Genomic DNA, 17,419 nt, shown 5'->3' on the forward strand with positions numbered 1-17,419 from the left:
TGCACATTTATTGAGGTCGACGTTTCGGTATGATACTGTACACCTTTCAAGACAATGTTATTTTTCTACAATGTAGATTTTTGGGGCAGTAACTCCCAGTACCACAACTGTGGTAAGCTTGTTAGTGTGGATGATAACTCTCTTCTATAAAACTGAGCTTATCAACAATGAGGTTGGCTAGAGAATGATGCTCTTTTCCCTGTCAATGTCTGCTCTGCTTACATAAAGCACTATAGAAATAACATTTCATTGATCAAATTTGATTGTGTGTGTGTGTGTGGTGTGTGTGTGTGTGTGCAGGTGTACTCTTTGGACAACCCGGATGCCTTCCAGAGTTTCTACAGCCCCCATAAGACCCAGCTGAAGAACCCAGTGATGGAGAGGCTGGCAGACCAGCTGGCCACCCTGTGTGCCACTCTGAAGGAGTACCCCGCTGTTAGATACCGAGGGTGAGCCACAGGGGGGCGCCACTGAGACTATAGGGACAAAAACATGACTGTGTCCCAAATGTCACCCTATTCCTATATAGTGTACTTCTGGGCACTGGTCAAAAGTAGTACACTATGTAAATAATAGGGTGCCATCCTTTCATTTAACTAGGCAAGTCAGTTAAGAACAAATTCTTATTTTACAATGACGGCCTTGTTCAGGGGCAGAAGGACAGATTTTTAACTTACCAGCTCGGGGATTTGATCTAGCAACCTTTCAGTTACTGGCCCAATGCTCTAACCACTAGGCTACCTGCTTCTAACCACTAGGCTACCTGCCTCTAACCACTAGGCTACCTGCCTCTAACCACTAGGCTACCTGCCTCTAACCACTAGGCTACCTGCCTCTAACCACTAGGCTACCTGCCTCTAACCACTAGGCTTCCTGCCTCTAACCACTAGGCTTCCTGCCTCTAACCACTAGGCTTCCTGTCTCTAACCACCAGGCTTCCTGCCGCCCCCATCATTGACAGAAGGGAGATTACCTCTCATTGACAGGAGGGAGGTAACCTCACATTGACTGGAGGGAGGTAACCTCACATTGACAGGAGGGAGGTAACCTCTTATTGACAGGAGGGAGGTTACCTCTCATTGACAGGAGGGAGGTTACCTCTCATTGACAGAAGGGAGGCAACCTCTCATTGACAGAAGGGAGGCAGCCTCTCATTGACAGAAGGGAGGCAGCCTCTCATTGGCAGAAGGGAGGCAGCCTCTCATTGGCAGAAGGGAGGCAGCCTCTCATTGGCAGAAGGGAGGCAGCCTCTCATTGACAGGAGGGAGGCTTCCTCTCATTGACAGGAGGGAGGCTTCCTCTCATTGACAGGAGGGAGGCTTCCTCTCATTGACAGGAGGGATGCTTCCTCTCATTGACAGGAGGGAGGCTTCCTCTCATTGACAGGAGGGAGGCTTCCTCTCATTGACAGGAGGGAGGCTTCCTCTCATTGACAGGAGGGAGGCTTCCTCTCATTGACAGGAGGGAGGCTTCCTCTCATTGACAGGAGGGAGGTAACCTCTCATTGACAGGAGGGAGGTAACCTCTCATTGACAGGAGGGAGGCTTCCTCTCATTGACAGGAGGGAGGCAACCTCTCATTGTCAGGAGGGAGGCAGCCTCTCATTGACAGGAGGGAGGCTTCCTCTAATTGACAGGAGGGAGGCTTCCTCTAATTGACAGGAGGGAGGCTTCCTCTCATTGACAGGCGGGAGGCTTCCTCTCATTGACAGGAGGGAGGCTTCCTCTCATTGACAGGAGGGAGGCTTCCTCTCATTGACAGGAGGGAAGCTTCCTCTCATTGACAGGAGGGAAGCTTCCTCTCATTGACAGGAGGGAGGCTGCCTCTCATTGACAGGAGGGAGGCTGCCTCTCATTGACAGGAGGGAGGCTGCCTCTCATTGACAGGAGGTAGGTAACTTCTCATTGACAGAAGGGAGGTTACCTCTCATTGACAGGAGGGAGATTACCTCTCATTGACAGGAGGGAGGTTACCTCTCATTGACAGAAGGGAGGCTGCCTCTCATTGACAGGAGGGGGGTAGCCTCTCATTGACAGGAGGGAGGTAACCTCTCATTGACAGGAGGGAGATAACTTCTCATTGACAGGAGGGAGGTTACCTCTCATTGACAGGAGGGAGGTTACCTCTCATTGACAGGAGGGAGGTAACCTCTCATTGACAGGAGGGAGATTACCTCTCATTGACAGGAGGGAGGAAACTCTCATTGACAGGAGGGAGGCAACCTCTCATTGACAGAAGGGAGGCTGCCTCTCATTGACAGAAGGGAGGCTGCCTCTCATTGACAGAAGGGAGGCAGCCTCTCATTGACAGAAGGGAGGCAGCCTCTCATTGGCAGAAGGGAGGCAGCCTCTCATTGGCAGAAGGGAGGCAGCCTCTCATTGGCAGAAGGGAGGCAGCCTCTCATTGGCAGAAGGGAGGCAGCCTCTCATTGACAGGAGGGAGGCTTCCTCTCATTGACAGGAGGGAGGCTTCCTCTCATTGACAGGAGGGATGCTTCCTCTCATTGACAGGAGGGAGGTAACCTCTCATTGACAGGAGGGAGGTAACCTCTCATTGACAGGAGGGAGGCTTCCTCTCATTGACAGGAGGGAGGCTTCCTCTCATTGACAGGAGGGAAGCTTCCTCTCATTGACAGGAGGGAAGCTTCCTCTCATTGACAGGAGGGAAGCTTCCTCTCATTGACAGGAGGGAGGTAACCTCTCATTGACAGGAGGGAGGCTGCCTCTCATTGACAGGAGGGAGGTAACCTCTCATTGACAGGAGGGAGGTAACTTCTCATTGACAGAAGGGAGGTTACCTCTCATTGACAGGAGGGAGATTACCTCTCATTGACAGGAGGGAGGTTGCCTCTCATTGACAGAAGGGAGGCTGCCTCTCATTGACAGGAGGGGGGTAGCCTCTCATTGACAGGAGGGAGGTAACCTCTCATTGACAGGAGGGAGATTACCTCTCATTGACAGGAGGGAGGTAACTTCTCATTGACAGGAGGGAGGTTACCTCTCATTGACAGGAGGGAGGTTACCTCTCATTGACAGGAGGGAGGTTACCTCTCATTGACAGGAGGGAGGTTACCTCTCATTGACAGGAGGGAGGTAACCTCTCATTGACAGGAGGGAGATTACCTCTCATTGACAGGAGGGAGGTAAACTCTCATTGACAGGAGGGAGGTAAACTCTCATTGACAGGAGGTAGGCTGCCTCTCATTGACAGGAGGTAGGTAACCTCTCATTGACAGGAGGTAGGTAACCTCTCATTGACAGGAGTGAGGTAACCTCTCATTGACAAGAGGGAGGTAACCTCTCATTGTCAGGAGGGAGGTAACCTCTCATTGACAGGAGGGAGGTAAACTCTCATTGACAGGAGGGAGGTAACTCTCATTGACAGGAGGGAGGCAATCTCTCATTGACAGGAGGGAGGCAACCTCTCATTGACAGGAGGGAGGCAACCTCTCATTGACAGGAGGGAGGCTTACCTCTCATTGACTGGAGGGAGGCTTCCTCTCATTGACAGGAGGGAGGCAGCCTCTCATTGACAGGAGGGAGGCTTCCTCTCATTGACAGGAGGGAGGCGTCCTCTCATTGACAGGAGGGAGGCTTCCTCTCATTGACAGGGGGGAGGTAGACCTCTCATTGACAGGAGGGAGGCTTCCTCTCATTGACAGAAGGGAGGCAGATCTCTCATTGACAGAAGGGAGGCAGACTCTCATTGACAGAAGGGAGGCAGCCTCTCATTGACAGGAGGGAGGCAGCCTCTCATTGACAGGAGGGAGGCTGCCTCTCATTGACAGGAGGGAGGCTGCCTCTCATTGACAGGAGGGAGGCTTCCTCTCATTGACAGGAGGGAGGCTTCCTCTCATTGACAGGAGGGAGGCTTCCTCTCATTGACAGGAGGGAGGCTTCCTCTCATTGACAGGAGGGAGGCTTCCTCTCATTGACAGGAGGGAGGTAACCTCTCATTGACAGGAGGGAGGCTAAACTCTCATTGACAGGAGGGAGGCTTACTCTCATTGACAGAAGGGAGGCAGACTCTCATTGACAGGAGGGAGGCTGCCTCTCATTGACAGGAGGGAGGCTGACTCTCATTGACAGAAGGGAGGCTGACTCTCATTGACAGGAGGGAGGCAGTCCTCTCATTGACAGGAGGGAGGCTTCCTCTCATTGACAGGAGGGAGGCTTCCTCTCATTGACAGGAGGGAGGCAGACCTCTCATTGACAGGAGGGAGGCTGACTCTCATTGACAGGAGGGAGGCTGCCTCTCATTGACAGGAGGGAGGCTGACCTCTCATTGACAGGAGGGAGGCAGCCTCTCATTGACAGGAGGGAGGCAGCCTCTCATTGACAGGAGGGAGGCTAACCTCTCATTGACAGGAGGGAGGCTAACCTCTCATTGACAGGAGGGAGGCTAACCTCTCATTGACAGGAGGGAGGCTACCTCTCATTGACAGGAGGGAGGCTTCCTCTCATTGACAGGAGGGAGGTAACCTCTCATTGACAGGAGGGAGGTAACCTCTCATTGACAGGAGGGAGGCTACACTCTCATTGACAGGAGGGAGGCTTCCTCTCATTGACAGGAAGGGAGGCGTAAACTCTCATTGACAGGAGGGAGGTAACCTCGCATTGACAGGAGGGAGGTAACCTCTCATTGACAGGAGGGAGGCTTCCTCTCATTGACAGGAGGGAGGCTTCCACTCATTGACAGAAGGGAGGCAGCCTCTCATTGACAGGAGGGAGGTAAACTCTCATTGACAGGAGGGAGGTGGGGCTAATATTTTCAGTTTTCATTGTCTGTCTGTGTCTGTCTGTCTGTCTGTCTGTCTGTCTGTCTGTCTGTCTGTCTGTCTGTCTGTCGGTCTGTCGGTCTGTCGGTCTGTCTGTCTCTCTGTCTGTCTCTCTGTCTCTTTGTCTGTCTCTCTATCAGTGAGTACAAAGACAATGCCACCCTGGCCCAGCTGTTGCAGGACAAACTGGATGCCTACAAGGCTGATGACCCCACCATGGGAGAGGTGAGGCAGGGATGGAACGAGGGAAGGAGGGGAGAGTGCTTATTAGATAACAAAATGAGAGGCAGAAGGACATGTATTAGCAGTGAAAATATGAGAACCTAGAAGAAGATACTATACTGAAATGTATTGTTATTGTGTGCTACTTTAACAAAAGATCCCACCTTGCACTCACTGTGGCACTTTGTAATTGTCTTTCAATGAAAAGCTTGTTATAAATTAAATGTATTACTATTATTATTATTATTATTATTATTTATACTACATATATCTTTCATGTAGGACCTATCAGGCACAGAGTGAATCTTCACCTCTCTCCTCTACCCCTCCTCCATCTCTCCATCCCTCCATCTCTCCATCCTACTTTCTCTGCAGGGTCCTGATAAGGCTCGTTCTCAGCTGATCATCCTGGACAGGGCTTTTGACCCCGTCTCCCCCGTCCTGCATGAGCTCACCTTCCAGGCCATGGGCTACGACCTGCTGCCCATCGAAAACGACGTCTACAGGTACGCGCGTGCGTGTGTTTGTGTGTGTATGTATGTGCGTGTTCCAATGTGTGTGTGTCTCTGTATTCACATCCCTCTCTTCATCTGTCTCCAAGGAAACAGACAGGCTAAGGCCTAGCTAGCTGCTAAGGTTTAGCTGTAACTACTGTAAATAGAAGAACACAATCAGTTGAGGGAGGGCTGCTGTAGCGCCCACAAAACGTTCACTACAAGGTAATCATCTGTGGTGTTTTAGATCACTAGAGACTTTGATCAGAGTGCCTTTCCCATCCACACACATTCAGGACTCAAGCATCTGTGCCAGGTTCGAAGAATAGCTTTTGAATCTGGTGTGGTTTTGTGTTGAAATACTTTGCTGTGCTGGAAATCCTATGTGCTAGAGTTTCTGTAGTGTAGAAAAAGTCACACATAATGTTGCTAAGGTAGATTACAGTAAATATACGTGGAGTGCTTTTGCCTGTTTTTATGTATGGATCCAATTTATCTTTGTCTCTCCCCTTGTCTATCTGTCTGACTGTCTATCTGTCTGATTGTCCATTCATCTCTATCTGTCTGACTGTTCATTCATGTCTGTCTATCTGTCTATTCATGTCCGTCTGTCTGTCTGCCTCTCTCTGTTTCTGTCTGTCCGACTGTCTGTCTGTCTGTCTGTCTGTCTGTCTGTCTGTCTGTCTGTCTGTCTGTCTGTCTGTCTGTCTGTCTGTCTGTCTGTCTGTCTGTCTGTCTGTCTGTCTGTCTGTCTGTCTGTCTGTCTGTCTGTCTGTCTGTCTGTCTGTCTGTCTGTCTGTCTGTCTGTCTGTCTGTCTGTCTGTCTGTCTGTCTGTCTGTCTGTCTGTATCAGATATGATTCCCCTGGGATGGGAGACACTTCTCAGAAGGAGGTCCTGCTGCATGAGGATGATGACCTGTGGGTGGGGCTCAGACACAAACATATCGCTGAGGTGTCCACGTAAGTCACACACCCGTTTCTCCCTCTCTTTCTCTCTCCCTCTCTTTCTCTCTCCCTCTCCCTCTCTGTCTTTCTCTCTCCCTCTCCCTCTTTCTCTCTGTTTCTATCTCTCCCTCTCTTTCTCTCTGTTTCCCTCTCTTTCTCTCTGTTTCTCTCTCTCTCTCTCTCTTTCTCTCGTGTATGTCACTGCCACTGGTTGATATTAACTCAATAAAGTCAGAACAAAGTCGAGCTCTATTACTTACTAGCTCTCTTATGCTATCTATCTTCTCTAACTGCCATCAGGGAGGTGACACGCCAACTGAAGGACTTTTCTGCTAGCAAGAGGATGAACACTGCTGGAGAGAAGGTAAGGAGGGAGAGATGCTTTCAGAAAGCCTCCCTGTCAGTACGTTTTTATGGCTGAGTGGAGAGAGAACGTAACCATGTTGTGTGTTCCAACAGACCACCATGAGGGACCTCTCTCAGATGCTGAAGAAGATGCCCCAGTACCAGAAGGAGCTGAGCAAGGTTAGAGAGTGTGTGTGTGTGTGTGTGTGTGTGTGTGTGTGTGTGTATACTGACCTCTCCCTGTGTGTTGCAGTACTCCACTCACCTGCAGCTGGCTGAGGACTGCATGAAGCACTACCAGGGCACAGTGGACAAGTTGTGTCGTGTGGAGCAGGTAAAGGAGAGGAACAAGAGAGGAGGGGAAGAGGGGAGAGCAGGGAAGGGGCAGAGGGATGGAAGAGGTGGAAAGGGATGAGAAGATGAGAGAAGAGACTCATTCTAGGGCACTATAATGAACTCAGTGGTTAGTGTCCGCCCTGATGTTGGGAGTTCGATCCCCGACCGAGCCATACCTGTAAAAAATAGGACCTGATGAATACTCTACTTGGCACTTAGCATTAAGGAGATTGGGGGTAAGGCCCTGCGATAGACTAGCGTCCTGTCCAGGGAAGCTGCCTCACGCTACAGAAACAGGAGATAGGTTCCTGCTCCTATGAGCCGTTCTGACTCTACTTACTTACTTACTTCCTTATATAGGGCGCTATATATTGAATAGGGTGCTATGGGATGTATCGGTAATCTCCTCTCTGTCTCTGGCACGTAGGACCTGGCCATGGGTACAGACGCTGAGGGGGAGAAGATCAAGGACCCCATGAGGGCCATCGTGCCCATCCTGCTGGATGCCAATGTCACCACGCACGACAAGATCCGCATCATCCTCCTTTACATCTTCCTCAAGAACGGTGAGATTGAGAGACGCTTGACCTTTAACCCTAACATTTACCCTAAACCTAGCTTCATGTCCACATCCCAATTCAACCCTAGCCTCAACCACAACCCTAACTGTAACCCTAGCTGCACGTCCACATCCCAGTTCAACCCTCAACCACAACCCTAACTGTAACCCTAGCTGCACGTCCACATCCCAGTTCAACCCTCAACCACAACCCTAACTGTAACCCTAGCTGCACGTCCACATCCCAGTTCAACCCTCAACCACAACCCTAACTGTAACCCTAGCTGCACCTCCACATCCCAGTTCAACCCTCAACCACAACCCTAACTGTAACCCTAGCTTCATGTCCACATCCCAGTTCAACCCTAGCCTCAAACACAATCTTAACCCTAACAGCTGATCTAGGATCAGCTTTTCCTGTTTATTCCTGAAGCTTATTTTAAAACCTACATACAAACGTAATGCAAGCTGCGCAAGTTGGCAGTAGTTACATATCAATATACAAATGTGTGCAGCAACGCAATTTGTAATTCATCCAACGATGCAGGATCGCCATTTTGCATGGTATACAAAGGGTATAAATGATGGTTTAATGGTAACCCATAAGAGCTTAACAACCTGTGGTGTGTTGTTGGGTAGGCATCACGGAGGAGAACCTGAACAAGCTCATCCAGCATGCTCAGATCCCACCTGAGGACAGTGAGATCATCACCAACATGGCCCACCTGGGCGTGCCCATCATCACAGACGTGAGTCAGCACTTCCACCTTCTGTCTATCCAGCCTCCTCTTCCGTCCCTCCTGGAGCTGCAATCAAGGGCATAGATGCACCAACACCTTTTCAACACCTACTACACACCATCTCTCTCTCCTGCCCATACTGTCTCTCTCTCTCACTCTCTCTCTCACTCTCTCTGTCCTCTCTCGCTCGCTCTCTCTCTCTCACACGCTCTCTCTCTCTCTCTCTCTCTCTGTCACACGCTCTCTTCTACGTTCCTACCATATTATTCCTTTTGTATGGATTCCAAATAAACACTTAAACAATCGAATGAATAATTTCTCTCTATCCCTTTGTTCTTTTCACCCCATGTTCCTCCTCCCTCCTCTAGTCCACCCTTCGCAGGGGAAAGAAGCTGGACAGGAAGGAACGTGTGAGTGCGCAGACCTATCAGCTGTCCCGTTGGACACCACTGGTCAAGGACATCATGGAGGTCAGTTACTGGACATTCACATTTTGTGTGTGTGTGTGTGTGTGTGTGTGTGTGTGTGTGTGTGTGTGTGTTGTGGGGGGGGGGTTCAGGCCATCCCAGCTTGTCTTTAGTGTGTATTTGCTAACCGTTCTCTTGCTCTGCCTCTCTCCTTGTCATCCCTGTAGGATGTTATTGAAGATAAGCTGGACACCAAGCACTACCCCTACATCTCTACCCGCTCCTCTGCCTCTTTCAGCAGCACTGCAGTCAGGTACACACACACACACACACACACACACACACACACACACACACACACACACTGGAATGTATTGCAGTATAGTCACTGGAATGTATTGCAGAAGAGTCACTGGAATGTTTTGCACTATAGTAGCACTATTGAGATTACAAAGAATGGAGGGACGTAGATTAATAGTAATTTGAGCTCCGAAGGGGAGGGGAGATCAATACTCTGATTGGCTGTAGAAGAGAGAAAGGGCGGGACTAAGAGCAGTGAAACCAAACAAATATTCAGTTACGGAGAAGAGGGCATTTAATGAAACATACTGCAACAGAGGGCTCTGTTCAAACGTAATGCACAAAATAAGGAATAGGGTGCCATTTGGGACCCAGCCAAGGTATCTGACCCTCACACTACTACCACAGGGAGAGAGGATTGGTGGTGGTGTGGGCACTGGGGAATGATGAGAGGGTGCTGACACATTGACCCCTGCATCTTGCATATCCCTCTCCTCTCTAGACCTTCATTGTGTGCGCATTGATCAGATCTGTCCACCAGTCATCCACCAGTCATTCACCCCTCCAATGTTATTGACTTATTGGGAAAGAAGCTCTGGGAATCCAAAGGCAGGCTCAGTTACATGAGCATATTTCACACCTCGCACACCCATGCCACAGCCAAACACGCTCACACACACTGGTCGCAATCCAGACTGACTACATTACAGACGTTAGACTGCGCAGTGAGGCATCAGATTGCTACATCATATGATGTGGTTTGCTGATACATTATAACACTTGCGTTTGACTCCCCCCCCCCCCCCCCCCCAGCTATCTTAAGATGAATACACTAACTGTAAGTCACTCAGGATAAGAGTGTCTGCTAAATGACTAAATTGTAAATATAATGGTGGAACAAGCTCCCTCACGACGCCAGGACAGCAGAGTCAATCACCACCTTCCGTAGACACCTGAAACCCCACCTCTTTAAGGAATACCTGGGATAGGATATAGTAATCCTTCTAACCACCCCCCCCCCCCCCAAAAAAAGATATAGATGTACTATTGTAAAGTGGTTGTTCCACTGGATATCATAAGGTGAATGCACCAATTTGTAAGTCGCTCTGGATAAGAGCGTCTGCTAAATGACGTAAATGTAAAAAATAATCCCGGTGTCGTGAGATCTGGCATGTGCCTGCAATGTATTCAGCCTGGAACGTGGCAGTGTGTGTTATTGACTCAGTTGGAGACAGACCCTGGAACAAAGACAGATGGATAAGATTAGCTAGTTCTCTCCACACAGAGAAGGACTCTACCTCTGCCCTCTTACCTCTCTTCCTAGTTAGTTAGACTCATTCCTAACTCAGTACAGCAGTGTTGAAATAGTTCAATAGAGTAAGACTGTGATATTCCACCCTTGTGATTGTGCTTCTCCCTCCCTGGCAGTGCCCGTTATGGCCACTGGCACAAGAATAAGACCCCAGGCGAGTACCGCACTGGGCCACGCGTCATGGTCTTCATCATTGGAGGCGCGTCCTTCAGCGAGATGCGCTCTGCCTACGAGGTCACACAGGCCAATGGGAAGTGGGAGGCCATCATTGGTGAGTCTGACACCGGGGGGCGCCACTGGGCGCAGGTCGAGGGGGGGATACGAGGGACTCCTCCGTAGGGAGTGTGACATTGGTGGTACATTAACACACAGATTCCTTTAATTTATTCAAGAATGCAGATTCATTTCAAATGGACACAGAGCCCCTCCCTCTGGGCACTTGTAGGTCTGAAAAGTCTGGATAGGTAGCCACAGTACGGTAATATGTCCACAATGCCCTCTGATAGGCTAGGTGGAATGGCTTATATCTACACAATTCTTTTCAAGATCTACACAAGGTGCCTTAGGGATGTGGGCTAGGATGTAGATTGTGAAATGGGCATCCTTCACTAACTGAGTGACTCTCGTACATTAGCTACTTCTGTTATGTCCCCATTCATTGTGGTCAGCATAGCAGAACATGAATACACATGTGTCTGCCATCATCAGTGCCAATGTAACTGTATTCTGTTCCCACTGTGTTGACCACAAGTGAATAAAGAAGAACGAAGCAGGGAAGTCATCCAGATAATCTTTCTCTCTTTTGAGCGCCTACCGCACTCGACCGTACTTCATGAACATTTTGACTCATCCACACACCAACAGAGTTGACCTCAATTTGCTTTCTGACTCCCATACACCCACTCCATGAATCCCAGTCAGTAAAGGTTAATTAAGCATAAGCTTATGTCATGACCCTAGTTTTCCTATTGAAGCAATCAACACTATTTTTGTAGTGCTGGATTTAGTGCTATATCTAGCAACTTAGATGGAGGAAAACGTTATGTTTCTGATGAACACTTATCTGGAATACCACCTATGATATGTTTAAACCCCTTTTGGGTGACATGTGTTCCCTGTTCATTGAATGTTGTCTGTCGAGTCAGCCAGTCCTTGTCCTAAGGGAGGGGGTGTCTCCTATGTTGTTTTTGCTGTGCTATGCTTTTACTTTTGGATTCAGTCTTGTTCTGTCTATAACACTGTTGTCTTTGAATTGCAGCTACACCCTGTCTTTTTCTGTGCATCTGGGTTTCGTGTGTGTGTGTGTGTGTGTGTGTGGTGGTGTGTGTGTGTGTACAGTATGTGGGTGGTGCTGTGCAGTGGCGTGTTTAACCCCTTCTTTTGGAGATGGCAAGGAAGGGGCAGAAGAGAGAAAGTGGCGTGGGGGGCGTGGCATGTGATGAGAAATGAGCGTGAAGCACCCTCTGTTCCTCCACAGGTTCCACCCACACCATCACCCCCATCAAATTCTTAACGGACCTGCAGCACCCTGACTTCCGAGAGTCCACTAGGGTGTCCTTTGAAGAGCCAGACGCAGGCTCAGACGAGTGAGACAGACAGAGAGAGGGAGGGAGGGAGAGAGAAATCACACTCTGACAAAGTAAAGGCAGCCGCGCAAAGAAGCCCTTTCTGAACCCCCACAGCACAAGGGCTTTTTTCCCCTCCGTACTCCTCTTACTACACTCAGTACTGTTTAACTCCGCCCCCTACCCTCAGGGATGGCTGTCTGGTCCCTGGCTCACTGCATTTCCCAGTTACCTCAAGCTCCACCTCCTGCAGGCCAACACCCAGTCACAGCGTGATACAGTGTGATTGGTGACCTTCACAGCCGGTAGCGATTGGCCATGCCATGCTGCTGACAGATAGAATGGGCATGTGTTGCAGTATCTGTCTGTTGGGCCTTCAGGTAGTGAAGCCTGTGTGAGCTGGCCTTGCTACAGGCGTCCTGACCTCATCCCTGCTGCCCCTCTCCCCCTCCACATCATCTCAGCTGGGTGGATTAAATCGCCCTCTCTGCCCTCAGGGCCCTCTCAGCCTGTTTCATACCCTACTTCCCAGAATTAATCCTTTTTTGGCGCAGATTTAATCTACCCCCGAGATCCATCTTTTTCTACTTTATTATTACAATCTAATTCTTTTTTTTATAATTAACACCTTCAAGACAATCAACTTGATTTAGTGGTTTCTTACAGGATAGGTTCTTGAGTTGATGTTGGATTTCAAGAAAGGATTCTCGTTTTTTTCGTTCTCTCTTTTTTTTTCTCAATCTTCCAACTTTCTCCCCCTCTCCTCCACTTCACGCTCTCTCAGTCCACCAGACATCACATGCATGCTTACATGGCCCACGAGTCATCTGCAGAGAACACTAATGTTTGTCCCTACTGCTATCTCCACTCCGTCGGACACTGTGCTTCTCTGCAGACACTGACACTGGGAATGTAGCGATGTTCACTCGATATGCTTTAGCACCTAGAAAAGATGCAACACATCATAAAAAGCCTTCACAATTGCCTCCCTCACTTTCTTTCGCATATAGCTCCATATTTTCTCCCTAGCAACACCATATGTTGCCCATACAGCATAGTCAACCAATAGTAGACCAAAATGGGTTTTGGGACAAAAAGACAGGAATATAAAAGCACATATCATAGGTCTACTTTTCGAACACCAATATTATCAATTACCACATCACTGCCTAATTTGGGGATTTTGTTTAATTAAGTAAGTAAGATTTTCCCCACACTGTCAAAGATATTTTCCTGCACACTTTGTTAAAGGGATAGTGTGAGATTCTGGCAATTAAGATTTATTTTCTACTTCCCCAGAGTCAAATTAACTAGTGGATAGCATTTTTATGTCTTTGTGTCCAGTATGAAGGAAGTTAGAGGTAGTTTTGCAAGCTAATGCTAACTAGTGTTAGCACAACGACTGGAAGTCAACAGGTACGCTAGCGGTATCCACAAGTTAATCTGACTCTGGGTAAGTAGAAAAACGGCTTAATTACCAGAGTCTTGCACTGTCCCTTTAAAGCTGTCTCCTGAGTGAGTTTCCCTCAACACATTAGCAAAGGACATCCATTTCGTTCTTGCTTATCTGCTAAAGCTATATCCTTTTCAAACAACTTTTGGTTTTATGGTTTTGGTGTTTTCTTAGTAAGTATCGATCACCGTGCAGTATGGACTCTTTACCACATATTGCCACATTCAACACTTCCAGAACAAAATGACCATTGTTTATTTACAAAAAAACTGTTTGTTTCTGTTATCTGGTATTTGGATATGTAGTGAGTGTTGGGGAGCAACATGGATCAAAGTGTTGTGTTTCTGGCCAAAGGCCTGCAAAGATGTGTGTTTCAGACGCTGAGAGACAGGAGAGAACCAGGCAAGGCCAGTCCAAAGTTGATCTGTGACTACTGCTCACCCCAACCCCACCTCACCCCACCCCACGCTCCCGTACACCCATGATGCCTGCATCCCCATGGTGACCCAACTTAAGATGGACTTGCCTCTTCCTCTCCTGTCTCTGCCTATGCCTATTGATGCTGGGATAAACCACTCCTGATTGGCTGTCATGCCACAGCTAGAAAGGCCTAACTGCCAGGACCAATTTAGATTTACTGAGCTTTAATTGAATTCTACCTAGCAACAGGTAAACCTATGCGTCTTCCTTGTTGAGCCAATATGACAGAAACATGCAGCTTTGCTTTAGAACAAACGATGAAGAATAACAATACTACTGATTAAACTGTTGAGTAGGTATGGGGAGTAAATCAGAACTTTGGTCCAGCGGTTTGCTTTATGAAGGCCTTGGTTTGTCCAAGATGGAGGGTAAGCCATTAACACACTCAACATCTTAGTGACAAAGTGATAAACTAGATGGACAAATGTTTGGTTGACTCCAATCCTATACCTCCTGAGTTATACTGTGTCCGAAATGTGTCTTCAGCTATGAAAAAGTCAGCTCATTCATATTTTGGTGGTGCTGTTGTGTTTAGCTTTCAATTTCACATTTTCATTCACAAGCATAGGCAAAATTACTTCCCTGATGTCATCCAATCAGAGAATGGTTGGACTGAAATCTGCTTTTCTTTTTTTGAAGTGTTTTGACCAGGTTTTTCATATTGCTGATGTTTGCATGCACTGTGATAAAAGCTTCTTAGGTCACATGCACAAGCTTACAGCTGGTTCGCTGCACTCTCCTATAGGTGTGGTCACAGGGTTCTACCACCAGTGCTTTGCAGCTCACAGAATCCTGCCAGCGCTGTGATGTCAGTGCATGTGTGTTTTTGGCAGGCAGTCCATTACCCCACCAATCTCCTTTGAATCTCTAAAACGTGTGAATAGCCCACACATCGTATGATAACCAATAATGATAACCAATACATTCTCCAAATGCTGACTATTGACTATGATTTCAAGTTTTTTGGTTGTACGTATATGTTTATCTTATTTCCAACATTTTTTTTCTCAAGAATACAGTGGTTTCATCTAAGCATTCAGAGCAAGAGCTGAAAACACATTTTCCTGGCAGGCTTATGTTTGGGCAGCTCTAATATAATGCTCTGTCTGTGTGCTTCCTCTGCTGCGTATCTGTCCACCTCTCTAGGATCAACCCACGTCTTCACCCCCACCGCCCTCCTGGAACAGCTCAAGACCATGAACAAACCAGACGAGGAACCAGCAAGCTAAAATCACCCAGCCCCATCTATCTATCTCCTTTCCTCTACCCTTCACATCCCCCAGTCACCCTCCCAAAAATCCTTCATGAATTGTGTAAGCATCTCATCTTGCACGAGAAGAATAAAAATATAAAACAATGATAGCATTGGTGAAAAAAATATATGTTGAAACAGAAATAAAATCATGTTGCAAGTATTCTCATGTTTTACAATGGATGCAAATAACGGAACTTATTTAAAAAAGGTTTAAATATCAACTAAGGTCATTTGAAACTGAAAGTACCAAATGTAATATTGTATGCTATGAAACCTGCTAGAATGTGTAAAACGTAGAGGTTTTCTCTGTTTGTTCCCTCAGTTTATCTTATTGGTGTGATTTGTATTGGTAGTGGGTGGAGGAGGGATGCCTTACTGGAGTTGGTTGGCACTAGGAAAGTCAATGCAGTAAGATCATATCACTCAACATGCAATATAACTCATCCCTGTCCTATTAGGTGGGAGAATCCTAGCTGGTCAAGACATTTGTATCAGTAGCATACAGGGATGGAACCTAAGGATTTTGGGCACTGGCCAGCCAGGCTAGTAGACTGCAATTTTTACTAGTCCAAAATCTGTGCCATGCGATATTTTAAAATACAACATTTCACTAGCCGTTGGACTAGTTGGGCACATTTTCTACTAGCCCGGTCTGAAAAGTACTAGCCATAGGCTAGCAGGCTAGCTTAATTTCCATCCCTGGTAGCATGCCTGAACATTGTGTGGACTGTTACTGTATATCCTTCAGTATGGCAATACTGAGACCAAGCGACCTAAGAGATCCTTTAATCACAGTACTCTCTGTGAGTTAGACAGTAACAAACAGCCAAACTGACCCTAGGTCTGAGGATAGAGAAAAACGGGACTCTGTAAATAGCTACAGAATGGTAGAAGCATCCTTCCTCCAGCCATAAGACTGGAAGTATTTACTCACCACATCCTTTTCCTTTTCTCTGGAGAGATTTCACGGTTGAGTGTCAAAAGGCCATTGCTTGCAGATGTTTAAAGAATAATCATAAAGGGCCGATTTGTATTTCAGTATTGTAGCCTGTCACATTGTAAGTCTTATCATTGGTTAGTATCAAAATGTTTAACCAGGTCATGCACTGAGTAGTGTGTTGTGTATATGCCATATGTTGATGTTTTAGTGTCTCACTGTTGACTGGTGATGTTTCTGACTGTGAAGTAGTAAAAGATTTCCTTTAAAAAAAAAGCCAATGTGAAGTCACGTGTTTGTGATGTTTTAGCTGTAGCTGTAGTGGTCAACTGGGAAAAGAACTAATATCTATATTTTGTTTGTCTGTCCGTTATTTTTATCTTCTGATACATTTTAACTCTTCCAATGGTGAATGGCTTTGCAAAGAAAATGTAACCCCAATATTACTAACATTTTATTTCTCTGTTTTTCCTCTCTATTTCCTGGCAAAACAGGTTGTATATTGATAGCACTATGCGTTTTCTGTTATGCCAACACTATTTCATTTTTTCTATTATCAGTTGTTGTAAAGGGTTCACTGTCTATTCAATTAATTTATATCCAAGATATTTGTCAGAGGGAAGAAATATTAATAAATGAAACATAAGTCTGTGTCCTAAACCGGTTTAACTTATTGGGATTCTATATTTGCAAGTGTTGAAGCACAAACAAAAGTATACTTCATGTGTACCAATGTACTAAGGCTGTCTAATAAATTGGCTTCCATTACAAGGACAAAAGACTCAGCACATTCTTAGCTACATTGTAAGCTACTCTGTTGCAATTATGCTATTCTTCATTGTGGTGTATCTGTGCTGTATTTGTGAGTTGACACTCATTTCAGGTTCACATTTTTCAGTAAGATCCTGCAGAATATCTCTGGCCCCGTACATAGGTTGTATAACTGATGTACAACACATTTCACTTGTTGGTTGTGATACAAATTATATTTTTGTGATACAACGGATTTGTGGGGTGTCTCCACAACACGTGTGTAATTATTCTGCATTGTATCAAAAGGGTTGTGTCAAATGCGTTACACATATTTTGTACAACTTCAGTGTGTATGGGTCTCTGATAGTGTGACACCCAGGTGACTCATCCACACCTGCAGTTCATGGCCAAGAGTAACAAGCTGGTTATAACCAACATTAGCCTTACTTAATAACCACTATTAGTCAGCCTTACTTAATAACAACTATTAGTTAGCCTTACTTAATAACAACTATTAGTCAGCCTTACTTAATAACAA

General features: G+C 46.9%; 1 protein-coding gene across 3 annotated transcripts in view; it reads left to right on the top strand.

Moving 5' to 3' along the window:
- Positions 1–16,907, top strand: part of LOC106567272 (syntaxin-binding protein 1) — a 40,071-nt gene extending 23,164 nt beyond the window's left edge. For 2 of the 3 annotated variants that reach the window (XM_045691766.2, XM_082955414.1), the window contains 14 exons: positions 301–449; positions 4,918–5,002; positions 5,375–5,505; positions 6,347–6,454; positions 6,740–6,803; positions 6,899–6,964; positions 7,038–7,118; positions 7,548–7,686; positions 8,319–8,428; positions 8,788–8,889; positions 9,054–9,139; positions 10,555–10,709; positions 11,916–12,077; positions 15,083–15,351. In XM_045691766.2, the coding sequence (XP_045547722.1) occupies positions 301–449; positions 4,918–5,002; positions 5,375–5,505; positions 6,347–6,454; positions 6,740–6,803; positions 6,899–6,964; positions 7,038–7,118; positions 7,548–7,686; positions 8,319–8,428; positions 8,788–8,889; positions 9,054–9,139; positions 10,555–10,709; positions 11,916–12,028 (1,389 nt within the window). In that variant the 3' untranslated portion in view covers positions 12,029–12,077; positions 15,083–15,351. Of the gene's footprint in view, positions 1–300; positions 450–4,917; positions 5,003–5,374; positions 5,506–6,346; positions 6,455–6,739; positions 6,804–6,898; positions 6,965–7,037; positions 7,119–7,547; positions 7,687–8,318; positions 8,429–8,787; positions 8,890–9,053; positions 9,140–10,554; positions 10,710–11,915; positions 12,078–15,082 lie in introns of all 3 variants that reach the window. The other variant, XM_045691768.2, reaches the window with a different exon arrangement.
- The last annotated feature ends 512 nt before the right edge of the window (positions 16,908–17,419 follow it).

This window comes from Salmo salar, chromosome 01 (assembly GCF_965601325.2).
Source record: "Salmo salar chromosome 01, fSalSal1, whole genome shotgun sequence".
In the NCBI taxonomy this organism is placed as follows: domain Eukaryota; kingdom Metazoa; phylum Chordata; class Actinopteri; order Salmoniformes; family Salmonidae; genus Salmo; species Salmo salar.